General features: G+C 35.2%; 1 protein-coding gene across 6 annotated transcripts in view; it reads right to left on the bottom strand.

Moving 5' to 3' along the window:
- The window catches only part of LOC306871235 (paxillin-like), a 37,931-nt gene that overhangs the window by 16,851 nt on the left and 1,928 nt on the right, over positions 1-19,152 (bottom strand). The window contains exons 1-4 of one of the 6 annotated variants that reach the window (XM_079419022.1): positions 5,031-5,569; positions 3,479-3,555; positions 1,120-1,322; positions 71-278 (exon numbers count right to left, since the gene is read on the bottom strand). In XM_079419022.1, coding sequence (XP_079275148.1) covers positions 71-167 — 97 coding nt within the window. In that variant the 5' untranslated portion in view covers positions 168-278; positions 1,120-1,322; positions 3,479-3,555; positions 5,031-5,569. Of the gene's footprint in view, positions 1-70; positions 279-1,119; positions 1,323-3,478; positions 3,708-5,030; positions 5,617-6,448; positions 6,546-19,152 lie in introns of those variants that run through there. The other 5 variants (XM_079419023.1, XM_079419020.1, XM_079419018.1 and 2 more) reach the window with 5 other exon arrangements.

The following is a 19,152-nucleotide window of genomic DNA, read 5'->3' as shown; positions in this document are numbered from 1 at the left end:
TGTCAAAAATGTGCATATGATGTTTGTAGAGCTTTAACAACCCAATAACCCTGAGGTTTGAAGTGCTCACCTTCAGTAGGGAAGGCAGGTGTGCTGTGCTGTACGGCGTTGAGCTCCAGCAGCAGACGGTCCAGCTCTGACAGGTTACTGCCCAGTGATGAGCTCATGATGGCGATGGGGGAGTCAGTAGTCTTCTGCTTGTTGGGGAAACTATAGACGTGCTCTTCTTCAGACTGTGACACACGAGGACTGGCGCTTTTCGGAGCTGAGCTGACAGACTTTAGGAAAGAAAAAATAAAGGTGCTTTACTTTTACTAAGCCCTTTGACAAGAGCAGAAATAGCAAAAATGAGTAAACATTATGAAAGTTATAATACCGTACATCTGGGGTCTCAAAGCACCGCTTAATTTAGTCTCTCAAATATTAATGGATAAATTTTTTTAAACTTTGAATAGCAAGGGTTGGATGAAAATTTCTCCTTTTGTGTGCCATGATAAAAACAATAGCATCAAATTTTGGAATTACATAGTTTTTTTTGGTCAATATATCAGTCTATCCACTTTTTGGCACATGGAACAATTTTTTGCGATGCTGCATAATTTGCCATTTAGCCACAAAATAATTGCAAAAAGCACAGTACTTCCTCTACATGTTAGTCTGATAAAGAAACATGCATGAATGAGAAAGCATGGGCCGTCCTTTAAGTGAAAAAGATTTGTTGTATGCAATAAGGCACAAAAAAAAGAACTAAAGATTTCTGCATTTTTTTCCCCGTCATGCATGACTATTGTGCACTGAGAGAGTGGATAATGGTTGTGAAAAGCTAAATTATGACTAAATTAAGCTCAACTAACATTATAGGTGAACTTAAATGGTGCATGTGTAATATGGCCCCATTCGAGAAACCTTGACTATATTGAACCTGCTTAATGGCACAAGTCTCTGGAGCAACTGGAGATAAAGTGCTTTGCTCGAGGGCACAACACAGGCAGAAAGCGGAACAGATCGGCTTCTGGTATTTGTCATAAGGTTAAAGGATAACCGAGCAGACTCATATAAAGACCAGCAGAAAGCTCTGGGGAATAAAGAAACCCTTCAGGAAGTAATGGTGCCTTTTACCTGGGTTGATGAGGGCTTCGATTCTGGCTTTTCTACCCAAGATCCATTCAGTGTTTGAGCAGGAGAGGTTACTCGAGGTGGGGAGGACACGTCCTGATATGAGTCACTTCCTGTGGGGTAGGAATATGGCGTCTCTTCTGGCAGAAAAACAGCTTGTTTGGAAATGTGGGAGGTTGTGGACTCCAAATCCGCGAGAAGAGCATCTGTAAAAACAGAACAATTGAAATATTGTTTTAATCCCAGGGTTGATTGGTTTTTTTAATGCCACGCTGGCTTCCTTGGCTGTTTTCATGAGAAGTAACAACTTGAAATAGTATAAAAGAGCAACTTAGAAACATATATATTTCGTTTTTATAGTTTGCTTTAGATAAAGACTCTAAAATGAATTCAAGGTACCTGTTAAAAATGTACTATGAAAATTCTACATTTTCTTTGACAGTTCACGATTTCTGTTTGTGGAATAATATAGCTCTAATAAGAGAACTTAAACCTGTACCAAATGCATACAATTCTGAAGCTTATACGTCTGCTCAAATCCATAACCTCAGTATTCAGATTTGCTTCAGATTTTCGTTCCCTGGGGAGGTTTTGCACAAACACCATTAGAAATCAAACAGGTTGTTGCTGAAAAAAACCCTGTTTCAATGTGATTCTGTCAAGTCTGTTCAAAACACAGCTCTCTCGGCTGGATCAGAGGGATGATTATGAATCACATGATCAGGATGGTGAAATCACTGCTGGCTTCACTCATACGGGGTGTGGTGAGAGCGACAACCTCATATGTAAAGACTGCATTGAAACAGCTTGCCTACAGGGCTAGATTCAGCAGGAAGTAAAGCGCAAAATACATGTGCATAAACGGACACACCTCTTAATGCACACATAAAATCAATATTCAAAAGCCATAAGCGCAGGAATAGAACAAGAAAGCACTTACACAATCCACAGACTGCTAGGAAAGCTTGTAAAACATGCTCTTAAGTGACTATCAATACATCTCTGGTTAAAAAAAGTCCTTCATTTAACAATTACTTCTAATATAAGGCACCTTTAGATCTCGGTTGCATCATAATCTTAACTACCAAGCGTGTCTACACAGGAAGTGATTGATGTCACATTGCAGCATGACAGCTCGAGGTTCTCGATAGTGGAAGCGAAGCGGTATGTCACCTAAATATGTTTGTCAAACTGAACCAGTGAGCTATGAAACGATAAATAACAATAATAATAATGAAACTCTAAAACCAATCAGTATAAAAAAGGTTTTTCTATGGGTTATTGCAGAAAAGCTAAATAATTTTAAACAATGTGTGCATGTGTTTAGAATAAAACATTCACATCAGTGAGCAAGAAACATGACCTGAGTATATTAATTCATAGCTAACAAAATTCAGAGCAATTTAGGCCTATAAATTACTCCATTAATATAAAATCCATACACTTCAACCCAAATTACTTTTCAAAGATAACTCTTAAATTAATTCATTAATATAACACACAAAATTCAGAGCAAATAAATCCATACATTTATCATAAACATCCTTTCATATAATTATTCATAAATATAACACATACTATTCAGATCTTATTAATAAAAAAAATACATAACACAAAATTCAGAGCAAATAAATTCATAAATATTTATCTCATAAAATCCAAGGTAAATCAATCCATAAATATATAAGGGCCGATATTCAGAGCTTCTTATTTGAAAATACATAACACAAAATTCAGAGAAAATTAATTGATAAACATAGCATAACACTGCATTTCGTTGCCCTGTACCTTACATGTGCAATGACAATAAAGTTGAATCTAATCTAATAAAAAATTCTGAGAAAAGTAAGTGATAAACAAATAATTCCTCAAATTCAGAGGAAGTGAATTCATGAGTAAACAATATACAAAATTCAGAACAAATTGGTTTATGTAACAAGAATAAGAGCAATTAAATGATTATATTAAAAATATTTCAGACAAATGTGAAAAATAAAGTAGCTAGAGTTTCCGTACAGCATTTATGTAATATAAATGAGGTGTCTGTCACATGAAGCATTGTCAGTGTTTGATTTGATTGTACTTTTTGATGCTTTTTGATGTTAGGTGTTAGGTTTATCTTCTACCATACATATTATATAATCCAAACTCACACAAGACGAGTGCAACAAAATCATCAAACTCAACAAGCAACTTGTGTAAGCAGGTAAACTTTGTTCAGTCCACAAACACACAAATCATCGTTAATCACAATATCAACAACAGCAGATTACAGGCCACAAACACATGAAAGCCACAATCCCAAAGAAGCAACAACTACTTGAAAGCAAATAACATGGACGGAGTGAAGCTGGTTACTTACACTGTGAGCGGGACAGACAGAAGCGCCCTGCTGAGCTCTGGGTCTTTACCTTCGCACTTTATCTCAGACAGGAGGAGCTACGACAAGGAGTGGAAAAAACAGATAGGATAAGGATGGAATATCAAAGAGAGATAGATCGACCTAAACAGAAGAGAAGAGGAGAAGAGAGAGGAAAGGGAAAACGGAGACAAGTATCGTAAACTCTTCTGTGTTCAGTAGCAGTGACTGTGGAGTTGTCCAAGGGGAGGGCGGGTGGCTGTTTTTCGACAGGTGCTAACTTTAACTTCCCCTCCACATACCAGATACTAAAAATGCTGCGGTGTATAACCTGCTGCAGGCAAGTTCATCTGTTTGTCTAATGGTCTCTGGCTTGACCATTAGACAAACAGATTAACTTGCTAAATGACTGAAATAATTTAGGATCATGATTATGTCGTTTGCTAAATAAATGTGCATATTATTTACAACAGCAAGGACTGCAAGACTGAGTCTTGAATCTGATCATATCTTGACTGTTTGTTCAGCACTCGGCCTGATGAGGGAGTGGCAAAGGAAACATTAACCCATATTTCTCTCTCGCTCTTTCTCCAGTCCTCTCTGCCGTTGCTCTGTTTACATCCATTACATTGATATTTGCAATCACTCTCCCTCACATTGAAAAAAAAACAGAGTTCACCCAAAAATCTACTGTCATCATTTACTCACCCTCAAGTTGTTCTAAACCAGCTTCTTTCTTCTTCTAAAATAGGATATTTTACCAAACATTTGAGTTGATGGTAGCCATTGACTTCCACTGTATGGAAAAAAAATACTATAGAATTCAATGGGGACCAAGAACTGTTTGGTTACACAATATGTTTTTGTGTTCAGCAGAAGAAAGAAATTCATACGGCTTTGGACCAACTTGACGGTGAATAAATTATGATAAAATTTTCATTTTTGGGTGAATTATCCCTAAGCATTAGGCATCATGTCAAATAATTTGACAAAAAAGGCTGTATCACTGTTTGTTAAGCAAAAAAAAATATGATTACTGGATCAGGATATCACTAAAAACAACCATTTCTAGTCACTGTAGCATCAAACTCTAATTTTTCCAAGTTTTTATGAGCGTGGGAACTCTTAATGTAAGCCAATTCTAAAGAATAAAAGCCACAAAACACATTTGTCTTTGTCTGCTGCCAAATTAGGCCACAAGTTACTGCTGTACATGAGCAACAGAAACTATAAATAGAAAATGGAAGCTTAACTGCATATATTCTTCCTTTTTTCTACCAACTGTAGATATGATCATGCCACTAACAAACTAAGCAAAAAATTCAAACTTTGTTTGGTGTGAAAAATGCAGATCATTTAATTATTGCTTTTTTTACCATCGATACTCAAGTACTCATGTCCATCCTCATCACAAAGGAGCAAACACTCAAAAATGACAGTGTACAAATGAAAACCCACAGACCGATCAGCCATATGTGTGCTAACAGAGATTTTGGGAAATAAATACACACATAAACCTAACTCACAGTGACAAGACAATAAGAGCCAATCCTACCTCCCCCCGTCACCCACATCGGGTCGGGGATCATGTATGTCCCATCTGAATCAGCCGTGCCGGTCGACTGAATGACAGGACCTGTCAATGACTCTCCAGCATGTGCTTTTTCAGCTCCCAGAGCGGCGTGTGTGTCTGATGCCTCAAACGCAGCTGAATCTGGGGCTGAATGTGGGTCAGGAGCGGATGTTAATGAGGACACTTGTACGGATGGAGCAACTGAATCCATTTCTAAAGCCGATACTAAAACAGATTCCAAAATCGCCTGCATTTCTAACATATCTTCCACAGCACCTTCTACCGAAGCTGACAGAGGTACGAACACGGTTGAATCTGGTGACGTCTTCTCTGGTGAAGCGGACACATCGGCATCAGGCATCGGCTCTTGGGCCCGTCCCGCTTCTGGTGTGAAATCCTGCATGTCGAATTCCCAAAAAACCTGGTCAATCTCCTCAACAGCTAATGCTGATGAAGTTTCTCCGTCCATCGAGGAACAAAAAAAGGAACCGCACCCGAAGGAATCCAGCACAGGATCCGGAAAAGTCTGGAGTGGGATGAGGAAAGGAAGGGTCGTTCCCATTCCACAGCACTCAAAACATTCCACTGGGCTCGATTATGTATACAACCGGCAGCTCGCTAGATAACGCTTTCTCTCGGGGGGATTTGCTTACATAAGCTATAGACACTATGCAAACCCATATATGACCACGTTTTAGGGTCTACAAAAAACACTACGGGGTTAAACATTCACAGACGTTATCTAGAAAGAAAGTTATTCCGAAAATCCTGCAAGAGCGAGCAGAGGACCGTTACTCCTTTGAAAGAGTATACAGGATGCCACTTATTTAAACATTGTTTATCACTGAAAAGTCATCAGACGATCTCTGCTGAGCTTCAAAAGAGAGACAGTCCACTTAAAATCAGTTATCATCTGTACACATCAGGTCAATAAGGGCCAGTCATCATGAAACCCTATACAGGGGTTCTGCAGGTTTTATAAAAAGGTACATTTTTAAGACCAAGCTAAGAAAATGTAAGGAATAAATTGAATGGAACACAAACATGAATATGGTCTCTAAATGTAAATGTCTTCTATTAGCAACACTTCAAAGTTTATAAATGCAACTTTCAACCTACTGTCATTACTTTTACAAAGATAGCTTTTGGCTTATATGACTATGCTTCCATATGAGAATAAGTTCCTTTGCCGAAAACGCCTAGCTGTGAGCACTTGAGAGCGCTTGTTTTCAGTCGACATGCTTTGATAGGTTGCAGTGATATGGACTATCACGATATATGGAATATGGCAGATGCACTGTGAATGAAATGTTTCTCCAAACATCATTTTTCATAATATTGTGGTAGTTCAGGAATTCCATCTGGTAAAGAAATCAATATTTGGACACAAGCAATATTACCTTCAGTGTTGTTCAGTCGTTGTACAAGCAGGGTGTGACGGTTGGTCGGTGTGGTATTTAGGCACGGGCCGGTATGAGATTCTCACAGTATGATAACCTTAGATAAAAATATCATGGTTTCACGGTATCACGGTATTGGGATTACAGGTCTAAAATAGGTTATTTTTAAATGTCTGGGTAAAAAACAACAACCCTTCTTCCCACTGAACACAATACATTTTATTTTTAAGAAACATATAGAACATTTTGGAACAGTAAACATGTCAAGCGAAATAATTAAAATAAATAATTGAATTCTTCTTAATTAAATGAAGTGCAGACACTTAAGTGAACCTAAACCTGCAGCTCAACAATAATCAGAAAATAAATAAATTCTATATATATGTATAATGGAAAATTGAGTGGTTTTGAAACGGTGACGCCTAATTAAAAAAATTGTGCTCCTAATTTAAAACATTTAGGAGCAATTTCAAATCAATAATCAAAAATTGTGATCAAAAATGAACCTTCGCATTACTAGTAGAATAAGAATTAGATAAAATAAGGTACCAATCAAATGAAATCAGTATTTAAGAAATAAATTTGTACTACAGAGGTGGCACAGAAGAAAACAAGTGTCTTGTAGGTGTATTTTTAGATGTTTAATGAGGCTCAGAGGTTGCATAAGTGCAATAAATTCATGTTGAGGTTAATGTTTTAAATATACAATTTTGAATGTAGAAATATTAAATGATTTAAATAACAGAAAAGATACGTTGAAAATTAAACTAAAACTGCCAGTAGATGGCGGTATGTCACTGATTTGATCACTGAATCATTCATTTAATTGATTCGTTCGAACGGCTGATTCATTCAGGAACGAAGCATCTGACTGTCTTTATGAATGGGTAATTGAATCATTGACTCACTAGATTCGTTTAAAAACGCAGTTCATTCATAAACGAAACACCGCTGTGTTTGAATGGAGATGCGCAGCGGCTCAACAAGGACTTTGTTTGAAACTATTTTCGTTGATGAAATAGAACAAAAAGCAATAGTGTTGTAGTAAGACTATATAAGTCAACAGTATTAACTTCTTGTTTAATGAACTGTTGTATTAAATCAATATCACATTTTTAAACTCCCTTAATAATCATTAAAAGCTGTCACTCATCTTAGTTCATCGCAATCTCACAAAACTCCATTATAATCAATGAAGCTCCTTACACTGCACAATGAATCTCATATTTATACTCTGTCTACACATTGTTTTTTTGCTATAATGAGAGAATACGTCTGTGATACATTACTCAACGCTGCAAAAACATGCAAGTGCGTTAGAAACCTTTAAAGCTCCCTCAGCGCAAACACAAATATGCTGATCGGGTCAGTCGCACTGGTGCTCCTAAATATTTTTTCATAGTCGCACAAAGCAGTTTTCAGTCGCAAATGCGTAAATCCGTAAGTTTTGTCTCTTTGTCGCCATCTCTGTTTGAAAATTGGAATTGCAGCTGCTTGCGGAATTATCTTCCGTGCGTTGGATGTACTTTGGCACGGCTCCAGCACGGATGAATCTAATGTTTTGAGCTGAATGTGTTGCTATCACTCACTGCACCGGTGTGGATACTGTACTCAGGAATCACAGATTCTAGGCTACGTCTCGGAATATATGACCCAAATAAGAATTTTCACTGGATATTGTCATCTGAACAAGAAAGTAACAAGTCTGCCACGTTTGTTCTGACCAACTGAAGAAAAAACCATTACCATAAATCGCTCTACCAATGGTGATTAAATCTAAGGATCGATTAGCTCATATCACATCAAACTGTGCAAATCATTATTATTGTTATACTTTATTCTCAAATGATTAATGTTAACAACATCAGCATTGCGTGACTATGAGTATAGTGTGAATTAGCATGTAGATTTCAATTTCTGTACAGTCTCATCTAATTGTCATACCATTAGATTTTCATATTAAGAAATTTTTTAACCCAAAAAGCTAATTATGCTCCCTTCGAACTGGTTTTCTTTAAAATAGAAATCTTCTAGCTGTAATCAGAAACACATTTAAAAGGGGAATATAATTTAATTTAATTCACATGTGTTTCATAAACACATAATGCTTTCTTGATTACAATCCACCATCAAAAATACATTTAATTATTTTAGCTGCTGTGAGAAAAGGCTATAAACGATCCTCCACCTGCAGGATCCTCACATGCGATATAGCCTAGTAGCCGGGACAACTGCTTTATGTTTACAGATGTGATGTAATGACGCAGCGCCATGCTTGAATTTCCCGCGAAAACCTACCCGTACCACTCAAATTAGAAAACATTATTATAAGATAACCGTTGTGAATCGGGCTAAAGTAAGGCGATAGTTTTGAACACTGGCTGGTTATGTACTTGCTCAAATATTGATTTCGGATAATATTTAACCAAAAAACAGTTACGGACTGCAGCTTTAAATATTCCAACTGCACCTGAAAAAAACAAAGCACTATATATTTGTATCTTTCTTCATGTGTGTCTTTCTAATACTGTACATTACATAGGCCTAGTTTGTTATTTCAATCTTTGCCATTATTTTTCATAATTACGATAAAATAAAACACCAAAACTAACTACGTAATGTATATTGTTACAATGACACAAAATAACTCAATAACATAAACAATAAGATTCGCCCATCTCAATTTTGATGCAACTGAAAAGGCATGAAATTACATTAAACATTTAATCATGATTACAAACAATTTCACCATAACACGATTTTCTATCATTCCTAATCTAAAAGACCACATCCTAGAGAGGATAGTTTGTTTCATTTCAGAAATTTGTTTTGAGTGATGTATATTTTGGCAAGTTACACTGAAATGCACTGCCAATGCAAATATAACCGCAGCATAACTTCACCCTCACACAACTTCCTCTGGAACTAACATCTATAAACAGCAAACAGCTCTTGTTTAACGTTTAAACCATTCAAACAGTGGTAAGAAGAGAAAGAATCACTCAATGAACTGGGATTATTAGTGGAAAACAGTGACTATGCATTGCAAAAAATGCCGAATAATAGAAACCGGAACTATTTTATAACACACCATTTCACAGTCCAACACATTTATACGCCACAGGTCATTAAATCTGAGCGGGGATAAACAAAGCTGGAAATATGAGTCTAGGGTGCCAAGAACTGCTATTTCTTTGCCTTAAGGGCTCGTTATTATTGACTATTTCATAATGCATCCATCTCAATTCACATGTATACTTGCATGTCCCCTTCTGGTCAATGAGTAGAAGTGCAGGAAACACCTTTTGCACCCAAAGAGATAAAACGGTTGAGAAACAGGCCTTAAAAATGACGCTGACAACTCACTCCAGTCTTAACTGCAGGAAACTCAATCTGCACAGACAGATCTAATCTAAAGGGTCTGATGTTGGTCAATTATGAGAGTGAAATATAGGAGTTCTCAACTCTGAAGTCCAGACCTTTAGAGATTTGAGAGCAGGGGTGGTCGAGCCAAGGAGGGAGACCCAAGACCCCTGCGCTAAATTAAGAGCCTCCAGTCTTAAACCTGCCACGGAGAGCCGATGAAATACATCCCACGCTGTAAAACCTGAGAGATACCAGGGAGTAAAGCATTAATAACCCTGAATTCTCAAGCGTTCTGTTCTCGACATGTGACACAGATGTCAACCCTGCAAGAATTACAGAGAGTATCACGATTAGACCGTAAGGAAATGACAAAATCTGTTTTTCCATCACAACAGAGCAAACGTAGTGAGGCAACAAAGTGACTGACAGGGATGAACTACACAAAAACACAAAAACAGACATGAAGCAGAATGTCAAATTTGACATAAGACGTTAATTTAATGAATTACTAATAAATAAATAAATAAAATAAATATATATATATATTTCTAAATTAATTCAAACAATTACAAATTTTATATACAGATAAATATATAGAGATATTACTTGTATTTATATATATATATATATATATATATAAAAAAAAATTTTTATTATTATTTTTTTTTTATATTAAATTATATATTTTATATCAATAATAATAAATATTTTATTTATTTATATTGCATTTATTGATTAATTTAATTGATTACTGGAGCAATTATCAGAAGAGGTACACTTACAGTAGGATGGTGGTTCATACAGTTAATAATTATGTATATAATAATAACAATTATTATTATTTACATATGATTATATAATTAGCGATTCTATAAATGTATAAACACTTTATACTATATAAAAATTATTATTATTATTATACCATAATTATACATGTGTACACGCACACACATATATGTATGTGTGTGTGTAAATGGATTTAATCAGGAAGAATGCATTTTAATGATAAGATAAAAAAATGTTTTAAACAATTTACTGTATGAACTAATAATAACTGCTCCAACAATCACATATTAATTAATCATAAAGCCCCAAAGAATAAAATATATATATATATATTCTCAGATACACCAAAAGTGCATTGCTCAACTTACAGTATGTGACATTTTAATTGAGCAAGCATTCAACGCTGGCCTGTTAATTACTTAAAAGCTGCATAAAGAGAGTGAAAGACATGAAAAGTGCTGTTCCTCGGTGGAGATCATGTCCTCTGGCTCCTCTATAGTTAAGGCTGTTTGTTTTTTAATTATGATTCTGTCAGAGAGATGCCATGTGGGACCAATTACCAGCACTGAGTCAAACACACAGACAGAGAGAGAGAGGGACAGTCCAGTATCATTATCAAACTGCTATTTATACTAGCGGACCATCTCATTAATAACCTGAGAGTTACAGTATACGTCACATTTCATCTAAAATGATAGCCTTCTCATGAGAAGTATCTGCTGCAGGCTACGGTACATTTGTGTTACTTGTGGTCAAAAGAACTTGAAATTAACCATAAACCAACGATGAAGCAATGCAGCTGATGACACAGATGTGAAGTCATAACGTATGTGGTCATACGGAGGAAGTGAACACACACACAGATGGACAGTGACTCTGAGCCGAAGAACAAATGATCCATCCTGAACATCGCCAGACGACAACACAGCTCTTCGGACTTATCTAAAAATATGACTAAGGTGTTACTGGCCCCTGTGATTGTGATTTTGACTCCTAAAAAGGAATTCTTAAGCAATTTTGGTTAACGGAGACTTAAACATTTTCTTAATTTTCTGTCATAAAATAAAATGAAATAAAATAAAACAAAAAGTACAAAATAAATACATATAAAAAGAAAAAGATGAATGACAAAATATAATAAAAATAAAATATAATAAAAAGTACAAAATAAAAAAAATACAAAATATAAAAGAAAATTAAATTAAATAAATACAAAAAAATTATAATAAAATTTAAATAAAATAAATATATAAACAATAAAAAAGAGAAAATTTTAAATAAAAAAAAATAAAAAAGTAAAAAAAAATCTAAATAGAATAAACAATAAATAAAAAAATGAAATGAAATTAAATAAAATACTCATTAGATGGGAAGTCTAAGAGCATGTGAAGTAGTTATTGTTCCAGAGAAAACAAGAGCTCAGGCCCAAACTCCGCCTGCAACCAATGGGATCCAAGGAAATAACTTAAAGTACTTAGAAGTGGTTAAGCACATGCTACCCAGTCTTGCTCACAATATGCCTGGGATTCAAAGCCTAATCCTACAGATCAGACAAGATACGTTCGGCATCACGCATACAGACATGTGACCTGAGAGTTACTGTACTGTCAATGAGAGAAGCACAAAGAAGGAACAGGAGAATAAATGTGCAAGTCTCTACTTAACATTCCTGCATGCAGCCATTCTCCCATGAGCTCTCTCTCTCTCACCCTCCCATCCCTCCGTCTCTCTATCTGATGGGCAGAAAGGTGTGCTGGGAATTCCTCAGATGCTTTGGCCTGTTTAGACTCGTGCAGAACGTCAAAGCGTTTACAGAGTAGCCCAGTTATTATCCTGACAGCAGGACTTGTCAGAGGCGTGTTAAATTTATCTAACTAGGATAACAGAGATATCCAACATTTGCATGTCAGTTGTGCTGTATACTGATTTTTATAAGCTTCATGGACAGATAAGTTGTGAGTGACTCTTGAAGGACCAGCATCACATCCTCTTGTGCCACTCTTTCAAGAATCTGGCAGTGAGTTTTGGGAGCTCATTTTATCTGTCCATAAAGCCTATAAAAAAATCAGTCTTCATGTATTTCACAACACTTCAGCATGTTATTCTTATTAAGTGAGGGCCATTTTAAAGTCTCTGAGATCCTGACACATTCCACTTCTGGAAACTCCAGGAAGGTTGCAGTTCTGGAAAATGATGGCGATGGAGACTAAATGGCTCCTGATGGTTTCTCACCTAATTCTTCACATTAATTCTGCATTTAACGTGTCTTTTCTTGTCCACCTGTTTTTCTGACCGTGCTGACCCAATGAGCATTTCGCTGCCCAATGGTCATGCCTTAACTTTGCTAATTCTACTATTACATTAGTGTTGCATCCTTCTCATGGGCATTACATATTTTACTTTTATTTTTACTTTTATTCTTGAGTTCAATCTCTTTTTTGGCTCATTTTATCTGTAAAAGAAAACCTGCCTAATAATTCTGCACACCTGAAAACTTTAAAGTTTAAACTTTCTCAATATTTAGATTTTTTTCACCCTCAGATTCCAGATTTTCAAATAGTTGCATCTCTGCCAAATATTATCCTATCCTATGTTATCAATTTCTAAAATGTAGAAATGTCAGTTTAAAAAAAATTACCCTTATGACTGGTTTTGTGGTCCAGGGTCGGGTCTCTCTGTCTCTCTCTCTCATATACATATGTGAGAGAGAGAAAATATAATATTGAAAAGAGAGAAATATATACAACATTTAAGAAACAAATATTATATAGATTTTTCCCCTCATATATTAATTTTTACTCCTTTAACATTATATTTATTTTTTAATTTAATATTTATTTTTCTTCTTAAAATATTATAACAAGACAATAAACCAAAACACATAAAAAGGAGAAAATAAATATAATAAATGTAACAAATAAATAATATAATAAGTATAATAAATAAATATATGTAAAGAGATACAATTAAAGGAAAAAACTCAATATAATATTACAGGAGAAAAAAATAAATATAAAATTTAAGGAGAAAAAATATAAATACACATTTTTACTTTTCAATAAATAATGTACTTTTTTCTACTTAATCTATCTTGCCTTACAACATTACTTAAAATAATAAATGTATCAAATAAGAAATATATGAGAAAGACCTAATTGCTCAGTATGGCATCTCAAACACAAACCCTATTGTTTATCACAACAGTATGTGGTTTCTTCACGACAAGACAAGATAAGCTTTCAGCTGTGAGAAAGTGTTCAGCTATGTGTTGTATAGGATGTGACCATATCTGCCTTGCAAATAGGTGATACACTCCTGATAAATTCAAGTTAACCGAGTCTGAAAGTCACAGTTATTCACAGTACAAAAACACAGAAAAAAGCTATGGGAGGAAGATAAAATGATCACATTCTCTCACCATAACACATACAAATGTGTCACAGTTTGGACTTGTGCATTTCACCATGAAGCCTGTGTGTGTGTGTGTGTGTGTGTGTGTTGGAGCGTTTCACCTTTCACTAAACACTCAGTGTTTACACATCACAACCAAGCTCTCCTTCCCAGAAAAGGAACCGTTGCGAGAGTGTTTGCAATGTGACTAACAATCACCAAGGGAAGTTCATACAGTCATTTTAACTCATCCAAACCAACAGATCAACATTTGTCTGCTTTAAAACAGTGACGGAGACTTCTGATCTCATAATTCTGATGCTTTTTCTTAGAATTGCTAAATAAAACTCAAATTGTAAGTTGAATTGTGAAAAGTCTGTCAAACGATTAATCGTGATTAATCGCATCCCAAATAAAAGTTTGTTTACATAATATCTGTGTATATTTATTAGGCCTATGTAAAGGCAAATACACACACACTTATATATCTAAGAAAAATGTTGTTCATATATTAAATATATTATAGAATATAAATATATACGTGTAAATGCATGTAAATATTTTCAAAAATATATAGTGTACATGTGTGTATTCATATATACATAACACCCATATTTGTGACCCTGGAGCACAAAACCAGTCTTAAGTCGCTGGGGTATATTTGTAGCAATAGCCAAAAATACATTGTATGGGTCAAAATTATAGATTTTTCTTTTATGCCAAAAATCATAAGGATATTAAGTAAAGATTATGTTCCATGAAGATATTTTGTAAATTTCCAACTTAAATATATCAAAACTTCATTTTTGATTAGTAATATGCATTGCTAAGAACTTCATTTGGACAACTTTAAAGGCGATTTTCTCTTTGATTTTTTGCACCCTCAGATTGCAGATTTTCAAATAGCTGTCTCAGCCAAATATTGTCCTGTCATAACAAACCATACATCACTGGAAAGCTTATTTATTCAGCTTTCAGATGATGTATAAATCTCAATTTCGAAAAATTTACCCTTATGACTGGTTTTTGTGGTCCAGGGTCACATAATGTCAAGAAAAGTTTTATTTTGGATGCACTATTAGACAGCACTAAAGAAAAAAAAAAATCACAAGTTTGTGTGTGTGTGTGTGTGTGTATTATCTTGTTGAAAATATGTGGCGGAGCGAAAAAAGAGATAAATTGCAAGAATCAAACTCAGAAAAAAAGTGCGTCCATATTTTTGTCTTTTTCAGAAATCACGATGCACTTTCATCATATGGAAACAAGATGCTTAGACGTTCTGTTAAAACTCAAGCGCGAGTAAATGAGAAATCTTATTTTTTAGGTGAGCTTTCTTTAACTCACATTCAACATCACCAAACCAGTGTTGCATCTAAATGCATAGAGCAAACTCAACGGTTGAGTGCTAATGTGCTTGTACACCATGTTGTGAGTTCTAACAACAATTTCACACTATATACAACAGAGCATCACAGTTCAGCCCTACAAACATCAGCAAACTCAGAGCACATGAGATGGTTTAGGTCAGACATAAAAGAATGTATGTCACTTCACTTCCACACAATCCTTTCTGATACTCACCAGATCATTTAGAGAAATATCACCTTGTGCACACATGGGTGGACCAGGTTAAACATCCAGGCCCTGATCGTACAGACTATATCATGGACTAAAACCGAATGACAGCTCAATCTTTAACTCAATTACTGGACAAATACATATTCAGTGTTTGAGAACATTTATGAGTATTTTTTTTTTAAAGAAGTCTCCTTTGCTGTATTTATTCAATCATAAATACAGTAAAAAATAGTAATATTTTACACCTTAAAAGAACTGTTTTCTATTGGAATATATTTAAAAATGTAATTTATTCCTGTGATCAGAGCTGAATTTTCAGCATCATTACTTCAGTCTTCAGCATCACTTGTGATGCTTCATATTTTTGTGGAAACAGTGAAAACAGCTATTGCAAGTCCCAAACACTGAAACATATCAAGACATAATTTAGATATAACGCCCAGGCGAATAAACTAAATCAAGTCATAACTATAAGAAATGGATCTTAGATGCATATATGTCCAGATACATTTTAGACTTATTTTTTGCATTTTATCAGTACAAAGTCAGTATTAACGATCAGCCCAGATTTCACCACACACTCGACACTGCTATAATAACTGATTTGTGTGTGTCTAATTCTGTCCGTTTGTATTTGTGTGCAATTGCCTGGCGATCATAAACACACAAGTGAACAGCAGAACCTCAGCTCTCCTGTGTTTTATGGCTTTTTAGTTTTTTATTTAGTAAGTATAGCTGTAAGGTAATGTAAAGTACACTCACATTAATGTACATGCATTACCTTTTAAATGTTTGGGGTCAATATTATAAAACATTAATAGCAATTCATTAATAGCAATTAACAGAAATGCTGTTCTTGTGAACTTTATCAAAAAATTCTGGAAAAAATCAGATCACGGTTTCCACGAAAATATAAAGCTGTTTTAAACACTGACAATACACAGAAACGTTTCTTGAGCGGCAGATCAGTATATTAGAATGATTTGTGAAGGATCACGTGACACTGAAGACTGGAGTAATGATGCTGAAAATACAGCTTTGATCACAGAAATTACATTTGAAAATACATTCAAATTGAAAACAGCTATTTTAAATATAATACTATTTCACTGTATTTTTTTATCAAATGCAGCCTCGATGAGCATACTTTAAAAAAAAATGTAAAAATGGTAAATATTCCCATAACGGTAGTGTAATCTGATTTGCTACTATGAATCAGACTTCTCTACACTAAGAGACACACACAGACAGATTTGTTTGCGCAAGCACATCGCATTAACTGTCTCAGGGCACAATACACTGCAAAGGACGCTGGCGTACAGGTTTTTTAGGTTCAAGCGGTCCTCCAAAGCCCACAGTGCAGGCTTATGGTTACAGGAGAGGCCTGGCTAAAACAACCTGCGATCTCAATGTCTGCCTCGATCTACGCTACACTGCAGAGGAGAAAGACATCACTGTTTGTGTGCCATTTAGGACAGTCGATGCGGGCCTGATGAGATGAGGTGAAAGTGCACTGAAGTCAACAGGAGTCTATTTACTTCATGCACACTCTTGGTCTTATTGTGCACAATTTGCAGAGAACAAAAGCAATTGAACTCAATAACAAAGATCCGCACATCTCTATCGTTGCTGAATATTTGTGCAGAGATGCTCTCGAAATGGTTTTTGATTCAGATTGTGATGCAAATCTACATGAAGAAGAAAGCCAAAATATTAAATGTCATGGATGAGTATTTACTGAGTAATCCCCTATTTTGTGGGTCAAAATGACAATTTTCACCTGAGATTTGGAACCAAAATTGCAGGAGGGGAAAATGACTTCAGAAAGATTTTAGCATCGTTATTTTATTTTTACACAGAGATTGCCAGGTCTATTAGTAAAATCCATTGACTTTAGCTATCCTTGCTGCATTATATGACAATGGTGACAGTTCAAAAATGGGAAAAAGCACTTTTTCTGTCTGTTTTTCCAAAGTCTCAATGCTTGTAACTCAAAAAGTATAAAAGATATCATAATATCCTTTTGGATGTTGGTTCTTATCATATCTTTCTTGTGATATCTTAATTTTTTAAGACCCCATATGTGACCCTGCAGCACAAAACCAGTCTTAAGTCGCTGGGGTATATTTGTAGCAATAGCCAAAAATACATTGTATGGGTCAAAATTATAGATTTTTCTTTTATGCCAAAAATCATTAGGATATTAAGTAAAGATCATGTTCCATGAAGATATTTTGTAAATTTCCTACTGTAAATATATCAAAACTTAATTTTTTATTAGTAATATGCATTGCTAAGAACTTCATTTGAACAACTTTAAAGGTGATTTTCTCAATATTTAGATTTTTTTGCACCCTCAGATTCCAGATATTCAAATAGTTGTATCTCGGACACACATTGTCTGATCCTAACACACCATACATCATTGGAAAGCTTATTTACTCAGCTTTCAGATTATGTATAAATCTCAATTTTGAAAAATTGACACTTATGACTGGTTTTGTGGTCCATGGCCACATATGGTTCAGATTCCAGAGATACTGGGATTTCAATGTGGCTCCATTTGTAAATTATTAGAAAGACAAACAAATAGTGATGAAAGACAAAATATTAAATGTCATGGATGTATATTTACATTTGGAACCAAATTGGAGGGGGAAAACTACTTTAAGTCTGAATGCTTGTAACTCGAGAAATATTAAAGACATCTCAATATTCTTTTGCTTGGCTGGTTCTTAACAAGCTTTTCTTTTACCATCTTAATTTTTAGGCCCCATATGGTTCAGTTTCATAGATATCTTACTGTGGCTTCATGAGTTATTAAATAGTACACATTAACAAACCCCAAAATTTTGGCCAGGAAAGTTTCTGAAATTTGGATGATTTGGAAGAGAATGACCCAAGTATAATCAAGTTTCAGCAAAGTCTTGCAATGAAAAGACACTAGAGATTGCGTCCCATTTATGCCAGTCTGCATTAAAGAGTTTAGACGGCTCCTGTGATCAGTAAGAGAACAGACGGTTTACAACGAGACGGACACTAAAGCGCTGTCAGGATGACACATATGACTGCTAAATATAGGTTTGTGTGTTTGAAAGACTGAAGCTTTGCCCAGCATCTTGACTCATTTCATGAAAATAATTCTTTCTGTCTAAAATCACATGACGATTAGCTCATACAAGACTATTTAGTTGCAATACGACACCCAAACCTGCTCTAGTGAAACACACTGAACATGATACAATAGCTACATCTACATGCAGCCAAAACTGCAATAAAAAGTTGTGTAAAAACCTCACTCTGTGAAAAAATATCCAGTTAAGCTAAGCCTGAAGAAAATTTCTATTTGATTAAACAAGACAGTGGTGCAGATCTTAAAACCTGTTAAATAGCAAACTAGTCATGTTAATCAATGCATCCGACAGTTTTCATCAGCCTAAATGTTGAGCCATGTTGAAAACGCAATGCATACTTCTGTTGAGTTATGAATTATGGTCTGATGCATTTCAGAATGCAACAATGGCAAAAACAAATCGAGCTTGTGAAGCATTTGAGGTTGCATACTTGTGCAGGGCCGTAACCAG

Source organism: Barbus barbus, assembly GCF_936440315.1.
Source record: "Barbus barbus genome assembly, chromosome: 6".
NCBI classification, from domain to species: Eukaryota; Metazoa; Chordata; class Actinopteri; order Cypriniformes; family Cyprinidae; genus Barbus; species Barbus barbus.
This window is presented reverse-complemented; position numbering and strand designations above follow the sequence as displayed.